General features: G+C 40.1%; 4 protein-coding genes across 4 annotated transcripts in view; 3 read left to right on the top strand and 1 right to left on the bottom strand.

The window, feature by feature from the left end:
- Positions 1-3,953, top strand: part of zgc:92360 (uncharacterized protein LOC436988 homolog) — a 10,017-nt gene extending 6,064 nt beyond the window's left edge. The window contains exons 7-11 of the mRNA XM_043230900.1: positions 684-767; positions 847-909; positions 1,394-1,465; positions 2,344-2,575; positions 2,868-3,953. Of these exons, the coding sequence (XP_043086835.1) occupies positions 684-767; positions 847-909; positions 1,394-1,465; positions 2,344-2,575; positions 2,868-2,896 (480 nt within the window). The 3' untranslated portion in view covers positions 2,897-3,953. The remainder of the gene's footprint in view (positions 1-683; positions 768-846; positions 910-1,393; positions 1,466-2,343; positions 2,576-2,867) is intronic.
- A 117-nt stretch (positions 3,954-4,070) lies between these two features.
- uts2r4 (urotensin-2 receptor 4) lies at positions 4,071-7,052 on the top strand. The gene is given in 3 exon segments (XM_043230901.1): positions 4,071-5,677; positions 5,680-6,054; positions 6,057-7,052. Coding segments are annotated over 3 exon segments (1,011 nt in total). The 5' UTR covers positions 4,071-5,406; the 3' UTR covers positions 6,422-7,052.
- Positions 7,053-8,116: 1,064 nt separating this feature from the next.
- On the bottom strand, positions 8,117-11,367 carry lgals2b (lectin, galactoside-binding, soluble, 2b). Its single transcript, XM_043230913.1, has 4 exons — positions 11,324-11,367; positions 10,233-10,312; positions 9,328-9,484; positions 8,117-8,344 (listed from the first exon to the last, which is right to left on the bottom strand). The coding sequence occupies exons 1-4, from the start codon at positions 11,324-11,326 to the stop codon at positions 8,198-8,200; spliced, it is 387 nt and encodes a 128-aa protein (XP_043086848.1). The 5' UTR covers positions 11,327-11,367; the 3' UTR covers positions 8,117-8,197.
- Positions 11,368-13,211: 1,844 nt separating this feature from the next.
- Positions 13,212-15,000, top strand: part of kynu (kynureninase) — a 5,157-nt gene continuing 3,368 nt past the window's right edge. The window contains exons 1-6 of the mRNA XM_043230912.1: positions 13,212-13,559; positions 13,669-13,789; positions 14,349-14,431; positions 14,626-14,687; positions 14,761-14,832; positions 14,918-14,992. Of these exons, the coding sequence (XP_043086847.1) occupies positions 13,406-13,559; positions 13,669-13,789; positions 14,349-14,431; positions 14,626-14,687; positions 14,761-14,832; positions 14,918-14,992 (567 nt within the window). The 5' untranslated portion in view covers positions 13,212-13,405. The remainder of the gene's footprint in view (positions 13,560-13,668; positions 13,790-14,348; positions 14,432-14,625; positions 14,688-14,760; positions 14,833-14,917; positions 14,993-15,000) is intronic.

Below are 15,000 nucleotides of genomic sequence, written 5' to 3'. Positions count from 1 at the left end.
CACACACACACACACACACACACACACACACACACACACTCACACACACGCTCACACACACACACACACACACACACACACACACACACACACACACACACACACACACACACACACACACACACACACACACACACACACACACACTCACACACACACTCACACACACACACACACACACACACACACACACACACACACACACACACACACACACACACACACACACACACACTCACACACACACTCACACACACACACTCACACACACACACACACACACACACACACACACACACACACACACACACACACACACACACACACACTCACGCACATACACACACACACACACACACACACACACACACAAAAGCTGTAATATTGTGAATATATTCTAGATATACAGAAGTTGTAGACGCAGGTTTGGTGAACAGAAGAGACTTCTTTAAAACACATTTAAGATCTTACTGTTGAAATCTCCTGACTGGTAGGGTTTGTGCAGCTCTGACATGAGTCTCTGCGTCTCTGTCTCTCCGTGTCTCTCTCTCTGTCTCTGTCTCTGTATCTTCATGTCTCTCTCTCTCTCTGTGTCCTTATGTGGCTGTCTCTCTGTCTCTCTGTCGTCCTGTGTCTTTGTCTCTCTTTCTGTCTCTGTCTCTCTGTTTCTCTGTGTCCATCAGGAGGTGGTGGAGTGGTTTAACTCCATCCGGGCGGCGCAGCTCCACTATCTGAAGGTGGCGTTTCCCGGAGCCACGGACGCCGAGGTGAGTCCTGAAACACCTCGCTCGTTTCGGTTCCTCACCTGAGTTTATGACGTCACTCACAGCTTCTCTTTCTTCTTAGCTGAAGCCCAAACTGACACGCAGCTTTCTTAAAGAGGGATACATGGAGAAAACCGGCCCTCGGGTGAGCTACAGTGTCACTATACCTTTAAGTGCTGAGTAATATTAATTTACTAAATGTACTTATATATGGTTAGGTTAAGGTTACTTGCATGTAGTTATTGTTATTTGAATAGTAAGTACATGTAATATGTAACAAGGATGTATAGTCAAACCTTCAAAATGTCTTGCATTAGAGTTTATTCATAAGTGTTAAAAAAAATGACAGGAACTGAATTTAACTGTCAGAACAATTTTTAAAACAGAAATAAATGTGAAATTCATAAAAAACCAAAAAATAAACAGAATAACAGAATACTGTAGGACTGGCTTTGATTTTATTCATCAAGATTTGATTGTTATTTCATACATTGTGAGAATGACCAGCGTTTTTCCTGCTTAATACATCAAATAAATGCAGTAAATATTGTCATGAAGCTAGGATGGTTAGGATGTCTGTGTCTGTTGACTCTGAGCTGCTGTTTTTGTGTTCTGATGTGTTTCTGCAGCAGACAGAGGGCTTTAAGAAGCGCTGGTTCACGCTGGATCACCGGAGGCTCATGTACTTTAAAGATCCTCTGGTAAGACGCTTATATATCGCAAATAATGTTTTAAATCGGTGTAGTTATGTCACATATTTGGACTCTTTGTTTTTCTTGTCTCATGTGCTCGGTGTGACCTACTTTCTGTCTTTTGTTAATTGTCTTATTGTCTTCAGGTGTGTCTTGTTAATTTAGTCATTTCCTGTGTGTTTATAAGCTCCAGTTTGTTTCAGTTCTGATCGTCTCTTCTCATCTTTAGTAGCATCTTTTTAAACGTCTATTAATCCGTGTGGTTATAGTCTGTCTGTCTGCCTGTATGTTTATTTGCTCTTTTGTGGAAGATTAAAACTATTGAAAGTCATATTCTTGTCAAGCGCTCCTTCCTGAACCACAGCGTGACAAGTATATAGAAACCGCTCCGCTGTTTAATTCAACCAGTTGTTTTTTGCTTTGTTTTTGGTTAGTAAAAACCAGAATGAGTAAACAAGGAAATATGAACAAACTGGTTTTTTATGACAATATTAAGAGATTTTACTTGCCATTTTTGTACTTAAGACAATGTTACATCAATGAGTGAAGGCAAAAGATCATTACAGTGAAAAATAAATTAAAATAAATTAAACTACACTCTTTTCCTTTTACATTTAAATGCATTTAAACCTGAAATCTGGCTGATGATTGGAAAAAAAATCACCTGGATACATTTTGAGTCAATTACTCTTACATAGAAATGAGAAGTGAGAAGATTATACATAAAACAGCACACACCTGTTTACAGTAAACACACTTACAGTAGAACAGATACAAAGTTATGATAGCGTCTGCAGTGATGCAACAGTTCAAATACAGTCAATCAGGAAGGAGAACATGTCTTATGGAAATCTGTAATAAAGCGAGTTATCGTCTGCGTCTGGCAGGATGCGTTTGCTAAAGGCGAGGTGTTCCTGGGACACCGGGATCACGGATACCGCGTCACGATCGGACTCCCGGCCGGAACACACTACAACGGGGCGTGGCAGTACGCCATCACCATAGAAACGCCTGACCGCAGCTTCCTGTTCACCTGTGAGACGGATACGGAGCAAAAGGACTGGATGAGCCACTTCAATGCAATCATCAGCACTCCCATGAGCCCACAGGAGTACACAGGTAACACACACAGGTGTAATGTTTTTATACTGTACATGCTGTCTGTGTTATTGTTCTACACCTAAACCTACCCCTTCCATTAAACTACTACCCTTTGTACACTCTGTACGATTCATAGCCGTTTTAAAAAGTGGGGACATGAGGTGCTTCTCCTTGCAATACCTATATCATACCCATGTCATTATACACATTTGTGTCCTCATATGTCACAAAAAAGCACACACACACACACACACACACACACACGCACAGAGTGTCAATGTCACAACTTGAGTGCTGCTGTGTTTTTCAGTGGAGGCTTACTTCAAACACAAACACTGATGGACCTGGAACCCTAAGTGTGACCTATGACCTTTCACCTGTGACCTCTGCAGCTGACCCGCCACGGATCTCATAGCACGTGCCCCAGATGTTTGTGTTTTTACCTTGTTTTACACTAAGCATTTGTTTGTATACTGTACTATGATTCTGTCTTGTTAGATCTTGAAACTCAGAGTATTTTGTTCCCATATCATTATATTTGCATGTCTGTGTTTTCCACAAACTGTTTCCTACTAAATCTAATACTTTTTTTAAACCTTTGTTTTTGAATCTGGTATTTTTTAAGGATCAAAGGCTCCATCTAGTGGTGATATTGAGTTATTTAACCACTGACCCTTCAAATGGACTTTTCAACACATTTTAAGTGAAAGTCAACTCTCTAGTTCTAAACTTATTTTTATTTACAAATCAAAGGGACATTTAAGTCATAAGTATAAAAGTATAACAATTCTGTCACCATTTATTCACTCTAATGTTGTTCCAAACTTGTGTGACTGTGTTTTCTTCTACAAAAGATGTTTAGCAGAATGTTGACGCTGCTCTTTTTCATACAATAACAGGTTATAGTGACACATTTAGCCTCAAAAAGACCAAAAAGCTTTACAAGTGTCATAAAACTATCCATAATGTGTCTTGCAAAAATATTCACACCCCTTCATTTCCATTTATCAATTTTTCCTCCATAAATCTACCTTCCATATCCCATAAGACACAGCAAAAACCAGACTGTGATTTTCAAGTTACATTAAGCCTGAGGGGTGAAAACTTTTGAACAGAATGGAGATATGTGCATTTTGCAATAACATGATAAGAATAACATGCAGTTTTCATGAGCAAAGAAGAGGGTGTGAATACTTTTGCAAGAAATATGCCATTACAAATCTATACTGCAGCTTTTAAATCTCATTGGCTCTAGTGTGTCACATGACTGTTCAATCAAATTAGATTTTAGAGCAACATGAGGGTGACTAAATCTTGACAGGATTATCTTTTCTTGTAGTATTATGATCCCTCAGGGTTTAGTGCAGCTTTTTAATAAAGTACTGATCTAACCATGTGTTTGAAGTCTGATTTTGATTGTTCATGTGAGCTGGAGGAAGATATTAGTGCACGTGTGTGTGCTGTGTGTTTGAACGCGAGTGTGAATGGAAGATTATTGAGTGCTGCTCATGATCGGGGGGTGTGAAACGGCACCAGGGTGTTCAGAGACGCTCAAACACTAAACATCGCACCCACCTGAGAGAAAGAGAGAGAAGAGACGGACACGAGAGAAACCTGCAGACACAACAGAAACGAAGACTCATACAGAAGAGCTGAAGGCTGGGAGCTGCATGGATATAGCCAAGAACATCAGAGCAACATCTATATGGTCATAAACTTTTTTTTTATTATTTACCCTAATCCTGAGTTGGATCATGTTGGATATGTTTAGGACTTGTTACAGAAGGACTTGTCAGTCTGTTGCTCCTTGTTCATTTGGTGCTGTGATGTTTGAAGAAGCTTCTCTGTCTGTTTTCCGTACGAGCATTCTAATAACTACACCCTTTAAAAGGTGGTCTTCACAGCAATTTCACAAAAGGACCATTTTGGGAACTTTTCATTAATCAGTTCTTTTTAATTTGAAGAAGATTTGAATTATCTGAAGAATCCTTTTCAACTATAAAGTACACTTGGAGGAGTTCCATGGATGTCAAAGTTTATTAATGGAACCATCGATGTCAATAAAGAAGTGGAAGAAGACAGGAAACTCTTCACTTGATTTCTTTCAGATCCTTGCCTAACAACAGTGATGCCACAAACGGATTATTTTTGAATACTTTGAGTAATTTCTTAAAAGTACCACTTTTTAATTCACATGAAGAACATTTAATAACCTTTTTCCACTATAAAGAACCACTGGTGCAATGGAATTCCATGGATTTTAAAGGTTCCTCTTGGAATCATCAATAGCAATAACTAGAGCTCAATTCTATTAAGAAACATTTGAACTGAGGTTTTTCTCCTGAATATTTTTATAATGGGTAATTCACCCAACAAACAAGTGATTTTAAGAAAATGTCAGTTCAAGATCAGTTCTTAAAAGAACCATTTTTGACTTCATTGTGGAGAACATTTAATAATCTTTTTCTACTATAAAGGACCTTTTGTGCAATGGAAAGATCTCATGGATGTTAGAGGTTCTTGGAACCATCGATACCAATACAGCTCTGTTTTATAGGAACCATTTCAACTGATATATTTCTCCCAGATCTTCTTGTGATGAGTAACTTACCCAACAGCAGCGATGCCACAAAAGCGTGATTTTGGGAAGATTTCTGTGATCAATTCTTAAAAGAACCACTTTTGACTTTATCGTGGAGAATATTTAATAACCTTTTCCACTATAAAGGACCTTTTGTGCAATGGAAAGATCCAACGGATGTTAGAGGTTCTTCTTGGGACCATTAATACCAATACAGCTCTGTTTTAATAAAAACAATTCGACTGATATATTCCTCCCAGATCTTTTTATGATGAGTACCTCGTCCAACGGCAGCACCTCAACCGGAAGCGCTGGTGTAGTTTGGGTCACTCCGCTCCTGGGCACCACCCTCGTCACCATGTGTGTTTTGGGCATGACGGGAAACCTGTACACCCTCGCCATCATGCGATCGGCCACATTGCGGCGCGCCGGCTCCATGTACGTCTTCATCCTGAACCTGGCGGCGGCGGATCTGCTCTATCTGGGCACCATCCCATTTGTGGTCTGCACCTACTTCGCCCACGACTGGTTCTTTGGGAAATGGGCTGCAGGTTGCTGCTGAGTCTGGATCTGCTCACCATGCACGCCAGCGTCTTTGTGCTGGTGGCCATGAGTCTGGAGCGCTACCGGGCCGTGGCCGCTCCTTTCCGAGCCCGCCGCTCGACCGCTCGTAATCACTGGCTGATGGCGTTGGGGATCTGGGCGGCGGCGTTCGTATTGACGCTCCCTATGATGGTGATGATCCGTCTTCGAGAGGGACGTCCCAGTACGGTGGGCCTCGTCAAACGCATCTGCTTCCCGACGTGGACGCCCGAGGCTTTCAAAGCGTATCTGACCGCGCTCTTCTTCACCAGCATGCTCCTGCCCGGCCTTCTGATGGTGGGGCTTTACGCAGGTCTCGCCCGGCGTTACTGGGCCGCCAGGCTAATCTGACTCACGGATCCTCGTCGTCCACTCGCAGGCGCCGACTGAAGCACAAGGTGGTGGGGATGATCTTCTGCATCGTGGTGGCATACTGGGCCTGTTTTCTGCCGTTCTGGGGTTGGCAGTTGGCCAAGCTCTTCTCGTCCGAGTCGCTCCGCTCAATGTCGGCCCCTGCTCACACCTACGTTAACTTCTTCGTCACCTGCCTGACGTACGGAAACAGCTGCATCAATCCGCTGCTCTATACGCTGCTGACCCGCAACTACCGTGACTACCTGGCCCAGAGAGGTCAATCATCAGGGGCGAGTCGAGGGGACCAGGGGTCAACCGCCGGGTCAACCCCTTCCAGGATCATATAGGATGAGTTCAGGAGAGAGTTACAGATTCTGGGTCCAGTTGCATAAACATAGCCACTAAGACTGCTAAGACATTACATTTTTAAATATATGCATTTTTTTGCTTTAAATTTAAATATGGACATGATTCAAACATATTAAACGTCAAAAATGCAAAGGGAAACCTGATAGACTGCTCAAACAGATCAGTGTGGTGAAGATGCCTCAGAATCAGTATTTGACTCTTCAGGAAGATTACCCTACAAATGGAATATATGATCATTTTCTATATTAATATTCATATGATACAATTCACCATGTAATCAAGCAACAGAAGTACTGTTTGAACACAAACCTTTGACATCAACAGCAAAATGTATGGGAAGTGTTTCCTCTTCCCTTTTTAAAAGGTGATATATTAGTTATCTATTCATATCTTGCTCGCTGTTGTTACATTACTATGTGAGTTCACTGGTTAATGGTTAGAATTTTATGATCTGCATTTATCATCATTTAAACTATCTTTGTGACTCATCTGACCAGTTTCGGACCGGACAATCGCTGCTCTCTACAGTCTCAAGATTACACTGATGGACAGTCTTTACGGTGCTTGTTTTTATTTCTTTGTACCTATGGCCTTATAAAGTTTATTCATGCAGACGGTTTATGAGTGAGTTTATTGTTTTTAAGTTCAAGCTAAATAAAGTTCATTTACCTGATTCAGACAACTTGCTGTTCAGCTCTTATGGAGGTGTGTGAGTGTGTGTGTGTGTGAGTGTGTGTGTGTGTGTGTGTGTGAGTGTGTGTGTGTGTGTGTGTGTGTGTGTGTGTGTGTGTGTGTGTGTGTGTGTGTGTGTGTGTGTGTGTGTGTGTGTGTGTGTGTGTGTGTGTGTGTGTGTGTGTGTGTGTGTGTGTGTGTGTGTGTGTGTGTGTGTGTGTGTGTGGTGTGTGTGTGTGTGTGTGTGTGTGTGTGTGTGTGTGTGTGTGTGTGTGTGGAATCTGTTTTCTGACCGTCACATTCCTCTGCCTTTTCGAGTCGCTCTGTAAATGATCATGAAGATCCTGTAACTCAGAACTGAACTCATATGTATAGCGAAGCAGGAAAAAAATGCATTGCTAAATGATTCTCTGAATGAGTTCTCTAACAGATGTGAAATCACACACTGCACTCAGACTGACAGTGTATATACTTCAGATTGCTTTCACAGGACTTTTGTCATCAGTTCTTTAATTCATGTATATATATAGTCACATAGAATAAACCAGAGCAGTAATAATGCAATTAGTGAAGTTATTAGCATAATTTGGGAGGAGTACGCCAATTTAATCTTCCAATTAATTTCAGAGTATATATACAGCCTCTTAAACATCTGTTTACTAATGCTAAGATTACATGGGCACACAAACTTGGGAGGTGATTTTATCACACTTTGCATACTAAAAGTAATTTGCTGTTGATGGAGATAAAGCCTGCTTTTGCCTTTTTCGAATGCATTGGTTTTATGGTGTTATAGAAATGTCATATTTTGGTATTGCACGCACCTTGGTTGCATCAGTTACTCTCTTAGTTTTTCTTCCTTTTTTTCTTTGAATTTGTTATTTTTTGGTTTTCCAAACACTACGCTTCATTTCTGACCGTATACCAGTACGTTTTTAAGGCTGCCGCTTGATCATGACTGAAAGAGAACTTTCTTGAACCCAAGAACACAGAGTCCGATCTCATTCTGTCAGTGGATTTATTTGACACTCTTTGGTACATTCAGTGGAGTGAGGAACCACAGGAGAACATGGCCGTCCTGCTCAGTTGACCTTAATGCTGGAGATCTTCACGTCTCCCGTCACGTGCACGTGTTTGAAGACGTCGTCACCGGAGCGGTTCGGGAAGCTCATCATGGTGCCTTCTGGGAGCTTGATGTAGAAGGTGTCGTTGTTGAAGCTGATGGTCAGCTGTTGAACGAGAGACACACTCAGCGTATCAGATCCAGTCTGTGTGACGTCAGTCGTCTTTTCATCTAGCATTTCAAATCAAACTGTTCGTCTGTCCACAGGTTAGAATTAGAACAGAGAGTGATAGAGATTTAAATGTGTGTTTTTAGCCAATTTCTCTCTCTCTCTCAAAAGACATTTTAATATCACTTCTTAAAATCTTAATTACTAGATATATAGTTGCAATTTAGAGAAAACAAAATTGTCAGATAAAAAGACAAAGTAAACTTATTTATGTTTGGTTTTATTCCAAGATTGTCAATTTTATTTAAAAAGTTTTTATTTCTCAATTTCAAGAAAAAATGATTTTTACATTCCTCAAATCTGAGGGGAGTTAAGAAATACAAACCTTTTTGCGTAATAAAAAGTTGCAACTTCCTTTTTTTATTTTTATTGCACGGTGGGCGGGGGTTAAACTGAATTGCAAGAAAAAGTTCAGCATTGTGGGATCTTCATTCACAGTAAACGTCATGAGACTTGTGATCTAACGCAGACATCTCTAAACGTGAATCTGGAGACAGAGTGCATGAGAAGCTGTTTGAAGCGTATTTCCTCCTCAGTGCTCTGAGCGGAGGACGGTTTATTGCTCGAGCGGTTAATATGTGCAAAGGGTGACGCTTTATGACTCATTGTGTCATGAGTTACTCTAATCTGTCAGAAGACTAAAGCTGGGCAACTAACCCAGATACAGAATCACTGGAGAACTGGTCAAAGTGCACAGATAAAGGCCGAGGTTTGACTATAAAAGAAGCAGCATAAATGTGTTTGGATGCCAGCTTTAGACTTTTTTTTAAATGCCATCCATAAATATGAAAGTAAATCATCTTGTGATGCAAAAAAGGTCAAATAAAGAGAACGTGTGATTGCTATATTCGTTTGATTTCTGATTTGATTGCAGGGTGGATGAGGTCAAAGGTCAGAGGTCAGAGGTCGCGGGCGCTCACCTTGAAATCTCCTCCCTGTTGGAAAGGGAAGCAGGGCTCCCGATGTTCGTCTCCCCAGCTGCCCATGTTGGAGTTGCACACGATGACGCTGCCGCTGAAGCGCGGGTTGAAGTGAAGAGCGATGGAGTTGGCGTCGTGACCGATGTTGATGGAGAACCTGAGGACGGAAACAGTTTCTAAGTGCTTTCCTGCCTCTGCAGCCATCACTGACAACACTCATTTTGCTGCTTATTAATAGTGAGAAAGAAAGTTGTTAAGTTTAGGTATTGGGTAGGTCATGTAGGCATTAATATGTGTTTAATTAATTACCACTAATATATAACTAGTACTGTAGTAATATGCGTGCTAGTAAGAAACTAATAGGTGTAACCATAAAATAAAATGTTGCCATATATATTTTCATGATATATATACTGTGTAAAACCCTAAAAACACTCTAAGCTTCTCTCATGCTATTTGTAACTATTTGAAGGTACATTTTTCTCATGTTAAATGTATGTTAAGTTTTATTTTTTTTTTTTCTCCACATTTTTGCTGTCACACCATCTAACCATGATGTATTTATATATATATATATATGCTCTATTATATAGATTTATATTTAGAAATACCCAAAACATTACTAAAACCGTACATATAATTAATTATGCTAATGTTATTATGTTAATTAAGATCATGTGAAAGCATCAAATATTCAAACAACAACAACAAAAAAAATGGTAATAGTGTCTCAGTGATAGTTCAACACATACATATAGTAACTTTAAACACCAAACTCTTTGGTCTGTACAGGGATCATCCGGAGTGATTCGGGATATAAAACAGACCGAACATAACAAAGTGTGAAAATACTGAAGGGTTAATGAGATCCTTGTTTCTGAAGGTTGATCAGTGCGTGCACGTACTCTTCACAGCCTGATTTAACCTTTCCAGAGATCTTCATCTCCATCCCGGCCTTGAAGCTCATGTCCTTTATAGTGAACACCTGAGAGAGACGGAGGAAAACACACACACTTTTTTCAGGTTGGAATCACAGTATAATGGAGGCGAGGCGGACTCAGCAGTGAGAGGTTCACATGGTCTTTTATTCTTCAATGATGATGCATCACTGTTTAACCCGCTGCTCTGTCGATAAGAGGAACAGTTGTTGGACAGAATGTGTTATCTGAGCGACCAAACCCAGCGTTAATGATAAACCTCCGATAATAAAGTCATAAAGAGGTGAACAGGAAGATCCAGTGAGCAAACATAGACCCAGAAGATAGACGCCGTGTGAGCTGCATGCTGAAGAAAATCAAACAGCAGGTTTATTTGCGTCACGCTTATATTTCAAGATGTCATTTAACAGTTTAGATGGGTATAATAATGTATGTATATATTATGAATGCCACTGTGACGATGATCGTGTGTGTGACTCTTTGAAACAGAAGTTTGCTGTGTTGCTAAATCCTATGAAATATCTTCTAGTTCAAATTCAAATTCAAATTCCATTTGGATTTCAATATTTACAAGTTAATTAATAATAATTGCTAAGCCGTACACTCGAAATAAAGGTGCTTGAAAGGTTCGTCGCAGCGAAGCTATAGAAGAACCATTCAGACAAAGCTTCTCTTATATAGCATGAAGAACCCTCTCTGGCCACAAAGAACCAGAAAGGTTCTTTAGATGTTAAAGGTTCTTTATGGAACTATTCAGACAAAAAGGCATCATGAAGCATCTCTGTTTTGAGTCTGGATTATTTCGTGATGTTTTTTAATAAAGTACCAATTCCGATCATTCATACTTTCTTAATTTATCTGACACGTCATGTTGCGTTCACTGAGTCTCTGTGGTGTGTTTTCCAGAGAGAACCGTGATTTCATCAGTTAACGTTGTTGATTAAACACAGAAAACAGCTCAAGGTCACGCAGATCAGGAACATGCAGAGAACTGTGACACGGACAGAAGAGAATAGAATTGAATGGAATAGTCAGTGAAAGGAAGTGATGTCACTCACCATCTTGTTGGGTTGGTGGAGCTGCAGCTGTGTGTGTGCTTCACCTGTCGCCCCTCATTATAAACCCAGGGGGCGGGGCCGGACTCTCCAGCCAATGGGAGCAGAGCAGAGCGGTGGGGCTGAGCCAATGAAACTCATTGATCGTATCGGTATCGGTATCTTTGATTTCCCATCATTGATTTAACTTCTCGACAGTTCTCTCAACGTTAAAGAGAATTTTCATATAAAGAGATGAATAATTTTTGAGAGTTATCTGGCCTTAACTATATACTTCAGAAGCACTCGTTGTGGTCATACTGTACTACAGAAGATGTGGGTACGGTTAGTGGTATGGGTCGGTTTAAGAGTGAGTTAAGGTTAGGTCAAGAGTTTAAATAATCAATGATGTAATAGGTTTTTTTTTAAATATGAGTGCAATGTAAAAACAAGCATGCACGCGATAAGAGCATTGTACCAAATTATGGATTTAAATGTAATTACATAGTAGTTAATGCCACTTAATATAAAATGAAACCAGATTTACATCCGTTTATATGCCGTTTATTAGATGATGAAGAACAGTACACTTTCCCTGATTGTTGTTTGAGTGTTTTTTTTATCTTCGGTAGTTTTGATGATTTCTGTGAGCTGGGCGTTTGATTTTAGAGGACGTCCAGTGAGTGTTTTCTCACGGTCAGTCACGCGGATCGGTCATTCTGCCGGACATAATGAAATCTTTCACACAGAACAAGCTTCGCTGTGAATATGAAGAAGTCTCTGGACAGTCTGAGAGAACGAACATGAATCATCATCATCATCATCCTCATCATCAGCTGACGGACAGGTATGTTTAGAGAGGATCACTCTCATGTGGCTCTTTTATATGTAAGACACGACCAACACATTTGTGTCATTTTGGATTATTTGGGGAATTAATTGCTGATTTAATATTTAATAATTAATTAAATGGATTATTTCAGAGTGTGTGTTAAATTAAAATTAAACTATATATATATATATATATATATATATATATATATATATATATATATATATATATATATATATATATATATATATACAATGCAATATAACAAATCTAAGCTCATTGGAAATACGTGCCTCTACATTTATGCTAAACAGAAAAACATATTATACATACGAATCGCAGCACTTTCCAGTTAAGAACTAGCTGGCATAAATGAATAATAACGCTGCAATACATACCTATACCGATGTAATAAAACCTTGCCACAGTCATGTATTGCATGTGTTTTAGCGCCACACTCTGGACATTTCACTTTGAAACCGATGCAAAACATGCAGTAATTACAGAGCGACAGAAATGTATTGGAATGCACGAAATTCTGAAGAGTCTACATGAAACACTGAAGAAAAAACAAGAGGCAAAATCACAACATATTAGTCTTATTAAAAAAATCGAATTAAATGAATGCTCTAAGCAAGAGAACAAGACCTAATATTTGAAGTTATTTTGCTAAAATGTTTAATATTTGTACTGTATAGTACTCTATAGTACAGAGGAGGAAAATCCTGTTTGGTTTTGTTTTGTTTTTTTGTTTTTTACAGTGCATTCAAAGAGAAACTGAAAATAAAACTTAACATTTGCACCCTTTGCTTCTACTTTTATTACATGAGCTTCCACAGAGAGTTAATGGGTGGACTGTAGGTGAGTACTAACTAAAATCTGTTATCTGTATTCATCCTCTATATAAAGTATATCTCTTAAATTGACTGAAGCTTTCGTGGCAGACGTCAGCGTGACTGTTCTGTACGTCCAAAACTAACATTCATTCCTTCATCTTCTGTGATGCTTATTTGTGAACAGGCATCAGACAGAACAACAACCAGCAGCCTGAGGTCCTGCTACACGTGTTTAGATTCACTCTGAAAGCAGAAGCGAGTCCACGTTCAGAGGAAGAGCTCGATGCACCAGGAAGTGTGTGTGTGTGTGTGTGTGTGTGAAACCTCTAGAAATCATTAGCTCGGGTCTGATGTGTTTGCTCAGGGGTCAAAGTGCAGAGCCGAAGAGCGTCTGGGCCTCTGCCGGAGACTCCTGAAGCTCCTGAAGCTCTGGTGAGGATGGAGAGCGTGCAGCAGACGATCTCGAGGGTCTCTCAGGAGCTCGGCTGCAGTCCGACGTCTCTCAGCGTGGCAGAACATCTGGACCGACACGACGAGCTTCGGCTCCTGCGCCAGGAGTTCCTCGTCCCCAAAATATCAGACCTGCCTCTGTGTGAGTGACGCTTTATGAGCACACATATATCACAGAGACGTACGACTCCGATTATATCAGCGTGATGGAGTGTTTGCTCAGATTCTCCTGATTTCTGGGCTGTTTTTAGCGGATTTGTCGCTCGTGGACGGTTCTGAAGATTGTGTTTATTTCGCTGGGAATTCACTGGGTCTCCAGCCGAAAAACACCAGAAAATACATCGACGAGGAGCTGGAGAAATGGGCCAAAATGTGAGTCGTCTGTCTCGATTTATTAGCTGATGAATGCTGAGTCGGTTTTAGAAAAATATTTCGATCGTGTCAATATCAAATAAAAATACTGTGAACATTTTTCAGGCTTTAGGACGACTGCAGTTTGCTTCTTAAAAGCTTATTTTACATATTCGTTTTGTTAAACACAATACAATTAGTTTTTTTCTAAATCATAATGTCATTTGAATTTATATTATTAATTGTGTATTTGATTTTATATTTATATTTCAGACTTTAGGATGATTTTGGTGAATGTAGTTTAATTTTCTATTTATATCAGCTTTTATGGTGGAATTTTGGCAACTGTATTTTTTTAAATATCTTTATTTTATTTGAGAAAATATGATTTTCACTTTAAGGTGACTGGAAAACATTTATTTATTTATTGCAAATACGATTATTAATGAATGAATTATTTTTTTGCAGTGACAAACACTGTTAAAAATGAATGACATGAAATGGTGCTTTGAAGGAAGAAGCACAGCTGCGTTTATTTGTGCTGCATGAAATAAAAAGGAAAATCCTGTCGTGTTTCCAGCGGCGTCCATGGTCATCTGAAGGGGTCGCGACCTTGGGCCTGGGCTGAGGACACCCTGGAGGAGCTGATGGCAAAGATCGTCGGTAATTAAGAGCTTCTTAACTCATCCATTTGAGGACATAGCTGATAAATGAGGTTCAAGGGGAAGATGCGTGTCTGTGTCTGTGTGTAGATAGAATAGGGGCGGCTCAGTTAATGTAAACAGGGTAAAGAGAGGACTTTAACCCCAGAGATCCTGAATTAAGCAGACTGCTGTGTGTGTTTATGTTCGAATCAGGTGCTAAACCCGAGGAAGTGGCTCTGATGAACGGACTCACAGTCAATCTGCATCTTCTGATGGTAAAAACGGTCACTAAAGCATTGCTTTCTTCACACTGGTTTCTAAACATCCCTCTTTTTACTATCCCCTCAGCTTTCCTTCTACAAACCAACTCCAAAACGCTATAAGATTCTCCTGGAAGAGAGAGCCTTTCCTTCGGATCACGTATGTGAACCTAGACTCACGTTAGCATCGTTTTGAACATGTAGCATGGCGTTGAAAACACGGCCGTGTTTGTGTGCATGTGCAGTACGCTGTCGAATCTCAGATTGGGCTGAGAGGACTGGACGTGACCGACAGCATGCTGGTCGTCGCCCCCAGACAGGTAATGAC

This window comes from Puntigrus tetrazona, unplaced genomic scaffold, assembly GCF_018831695.1.
Source record: "Puntigrus tetrazona isolate hp1 unplaced genomic scaffold, ASM1883169v1 S000000234, whole genome shotgun sequence".
In the NCBI taxonomy this organism is placed as follows: domain Eukaryota; kingdom Metazoa; phylum Chordata; class Actinopteri; order Cypriniformes; family Cyprinidae; genus Puntigrus; species Puntigrus tetrazona.
This window is presented reverse-complemented; position numbering and strand designations above follow the sequence as displayed.

Excerpts from the sequence above, each read along its gene's own strand:
- lgals2b (XM_043230913.1), bottom strand. Across the intron at positions 9,485-10,232 it reads GTTAAATCAGGCTGTGAAGA|GTTCTCCATCAACATCGGTC; the intron begins GTACGTGCACGC and ends TTCCGTCCTCAG. Across the intron at positions 8,345-9,327 it reads AACAGGGAGGAGATTTCAAG|CTGACCATCAGCTTCAACAA; the intron begins GTGAGCGCCCGC and ends CTCGTTCAACAG.